The sequence below is a fragment of the Nicotiana tabacum genome, chromosome 16 (genome assembly GCF_000715075.1).
Source record: "Nicotiana tabacum cultivar K326 chromosome 16, ASM71507v2, whole genome shotgun sequence".
Taxonomy (NCBI): domain Eukaryota; kingdom Viridiplantae; phylum Streptophyta; class Magnoliopsida; order Solanales; family Solanaceae; genus Nicotiana; species Nicotiana tabacum.
The window spans coordinates 53,248,583-53,252,620 of NC_134095.1; the positions used below are offsets into that span (position 1 = coordinate 53,248,583).

General features: G+C 35.9%; 1 protein-coding gene across 1 annotated transcript; it reads right to left on the reverse strand.

Moving 5' to 3' along the window:
• Positions 1-1,528: 1,528 nt before the first annotated feature.
• On the reverse strand, positions 1,529-2,431 carry LOC142170240 (uncharacterized). Its single transcript, XM_075232095.1, has 2 exons — positions 2,282-2,431; positions 1,529-2,218 (listed from the first exon to the last, which is right to left on the reverse strand). Exons 1-2 carry the CDS (start codon positions 2,429-2,431, stop codon positions 1,529-1,531), a joined length of 840 nt encoding a protein of 279 aa, XP_075088196.1.
• Between the last annotated feature and the right edge of the window lie 1,607 nt (positions 2,432-4,038).

Sequence of the window (4,038 nt, forward strand, 5' to 3'; positions counted from 1 at the left end):
ACTTTGTTGAGATATTATTCAAGTATCGTGATCAAAATGTGAGGCTTTCCTCTGCCAAATAACCTTCTGCAATTGAACCTTCTGGACGATTTTTGTTGCGGACATATGACTTAAGTGTTCGCAGATACCTATATAAAATGACTTATTAATATAATGTGTGTCATTCTAAAACTATAACATCGAAATTATTAAACAATAAATTACCTCTCAATAGGATACATATTCCGATATTGAGCTGGTCCACCAAGCTTTGCCTCACTTGGCAAGTGAATTGGCAAATGAACCATGACATCAAAGAAAGCCGGAGGGAAAACAAGTTGAAGTTTGGTCAAAATAATAGGAATTTCTGCCTCTAGGATATCAATATCTTCAATCATCAAGCACTTAAAGTATATATTCTTGAAAAACTTTCCTAAGGCTATAATTGGATCACACACTTCCTTGGGAAGTAAACCACGTATAGCTACTGGAAAAATGTCTTGCAACAATACATGATGATCGTGACATTTCAATCCATGTATCTTTTTCTCCTGTACGTTGACACACCTTGAAATGTTTGAGAAAAATGCATCAGGAACCTTCAGATTAGCTAAGAAACTGCATACCTTCAGCTTCTCTTCTGCGGACAATGCATAGCATGTTGCTGGTAACAAAATATTATTCTCATCCTCAATAGGATGCAACCTTTGTCTAACTCCAAGATCCATCAAGTCATATCTACTTTTCAATGTGTCTTTTGTCTTTCCAACCATATTCATGACAGTTGATATAATATTATCAGACACATTTCTTTGGATGTGCATCACATCAAGGTTATGCCATAACATAAGACTCTTCCAATAAGGCAATTCGAAAAAGATACTTTTTTCTTCCAATTGTAAGCATTGCTATGAACATCACGATTTCTCTTTTGTCCTTTACCAAAAGTCACATTACCCAAAGCTCGTAATTGCACAAGTGTTTCATCACCTGTTAAAGGGTTAGGTGCAACTCCCATTTCAGCTTTCCCATCAAATAACGTCCTTCTTCTCCGTCATGGATGGTCCATGGGAAGGAAGCGGCGGTGACCCATATAACACAACTTACTACGCAAGAAAGTCGATTGTGTATCTTTATGGCAACCAGGGCATGCAAGCTTGCCTTTGGTTGACCATCCTGAAAGATTTCCATATGCAGGAAAGTCATTGATTGTCCACATGATAGCCACACGCATCAGAAAATTAGATTTTGAGTATGCATCATAAGTCTCCACCTCGTCCCATAATTCTTTCAACTCTTCAATCATTGATTGTAAATATACATCGATATCATTGCCTGGACACTTTGGGCCTGGAATAAGAAGCGTCATCATGAAATATGGATTTTTCATGCAATCCCATGGTGGCAAGTTATACGTAGCTAGTACGACTGGCCAAATGCTATGATTAGAACTCATGTTCCCATAAGGTTGGAACCTGTCACTCGCCAAACCTAATCGAACATTTCTTAACTCAACTGAAAAGGTCAGATGTCGTGCATCAAAGGATTTTCATGTTATTGAGTCAGATGGATGTCGCAAGACACCATCATCAATATTTCCCTCCTTGTGCCACCTCATCTTTTTAGCTGTTTCTCTTGCCATGTACAATCTTTGAAGCCTTAGTTTGATTGGAAAATGCCGCAAAATTTTATGAGCTACCTTTTTGCCTCCGTGTTCTTCGGACTTCCATCTAGACTTACCACACTTAGGACATGCTTGGACATCGGCATAATCACGCCAATATAAAATACAATCATTCCGACATGTATCTATTTTGGTGTACCCCAATCTGAGGTCACAAAGAACTTTCTTTGCTTCATAGAAAGAATTAGGCACAAATGACCCCTCAGGAAGAACTTCTTTAAAGAAGCTCAATAATGCATCCAACGATTTGTTGCTCCAATGGTTAAGACACTTCAATTGAAGTAGTTTAACAACAAAAGACAACTTCGAAACTTTTTTACAACCAGGATAAAGTTTTGTCTCAGCATCTTCTAACAATTTGTAGAACTTTGTTGCATGTACATTTGGCTCTTCATTGTCCTCCGAATTATTATTATTATCCTCCACATTCGTATATCCACAAGCATCGTGAATCATTTCAGCAATATTATCCTCTTTAATGCTATCATCTTCCGCTTCATCACTAACTACAATATTAGAAGTTTCAACTCTAACTAACACTTCTCCATGCAAGTCCTACACTTTATAAGAATCCCAGAAACCCTTCCTTAATAAATCTCCTCTTACATCAACCCTTACCTTGAACGCGGTATTCATACACCCTTTATAAGGACACTGAATCATAGTGTTCACCGTTGGTTGACTGAATGCCCAATTAAGAAAGTTGTCTACTCCATCTCTATATCTTTGGTCGACTCTATTCCTAATATTCAACCAACTTTTATCCATCATATCTATATTAGATGAGAGAGTAAACGACACTTGAGAGTAGAGAAGTTGAAAGAGAATTATCCCTAAATGCACAAAATCGATTAGGAACAGAAATGAAACTAAGCAATAGCCAGAAAAACAGAGAAAACAAGAACATTATTAATACTTGAGCAGCATATATGATATTTCAATTTTTGTACAAAAAGCAAACAAAGAGCAAGATTTCAGATGGATAACTTCAGCTCATCACTAAGAACAAGATATCCTCAGTCTACAAAATTCAAATCTTTGATGACTGCTGCTGAGTTCTTCCACATAAACAAACAACAAATTTTCCCAATTCCCTGAAAACGTCTTATTAATCTAAATCAAATTCAACCTCAAAAACAAAAAAGAAAAAGTATAATCTTTGATGATTGTGGCTGAGTTTTTCTCTCACAAACAAACACTCAACACTTTGGTCTAAATCAAAATCCCACAAATTACTCTCAAGTATTCCTTTACTACCTCAACTTTTTATCAATACCAAACCATCATACTACTTTAACAAGTACAAAACAGAAAATTTAGCATTCCAAACTCCAAAAATTAAACAAAATGCTAATACAATTAATTAGAGACAAAATAAAATTCAACGATTAGGCTAACAATGTATTAACAGTGATAAAATAATCAAAATCGATTAACTTAAACAATGGCAAAATCAGATATTAGACCGAATTATCAATTATATCAAAACAAAACTCATTCTCAACTAAAACAAAGACGAAGAAGGGAGGGCGTAGGATTTTACCAATTGAGGGCAGTCGAAACGGTATCAGGCCACCAGATCTCTGAGGGATGATTCGCTGGGCAGTGAAATTTTCGCTGAGGGTCGATTCGCTGAGAATTTGTTTGGTGAATGCTAGGGTTGTGTTTGAAGAATTTAGCTGAGAGGTAATGTTTCATTCATACCAATTGAGCTACCCACCAGTATAGCTGAAATATTTTAATTAGTTAGAATAGGTATTTGCCTTTTACAAATTATTTTAAAAGTAAAAATATGTGCTATTGGAGCGACCCAGTCGCTGCAACAGAGATTTAGCAGCGACTTTCCAAAAGTTGCCACCAAAACTATGAAGCCAAAATTTTATTTTTCGCGGGACTGAAAATTTCAGCTACATCAGTGGCGATCTAAAAATAGTCGCTGCTAAACATTAACCATCTGTAGCGACTTATAAAGTCGTTGCTAATAATATAACAGTTGTAGCAACCTATAGGGTTGCTGCTATATGTCGCCACTAATAATCTAATTTCTTGTAGTGTCTTTGTAATACAAAGATATTCCACATTCATTTCATCTATTGTCTCAACATGATACCCATTTCGGCGGATATCTATAAAACTCAATAAGTTTCTTCGGGACTTGGAGGAGAACAATGCATTGTCTATAATAAATTTTGTTCCCTTAGACAGAAATATAATGGCTCTTCCGGAGCCTTCAATCAAACTTATATTACCAGAAATTATTGAAACATTTGCTTTTTCCTTATGCAAATAAGAAACGTATTTTTGATCCCTGAATATAGCATGAGTTGTTCCACTATCAATAACACAAATATCTTCATGATTTGTCTTTGATCCAA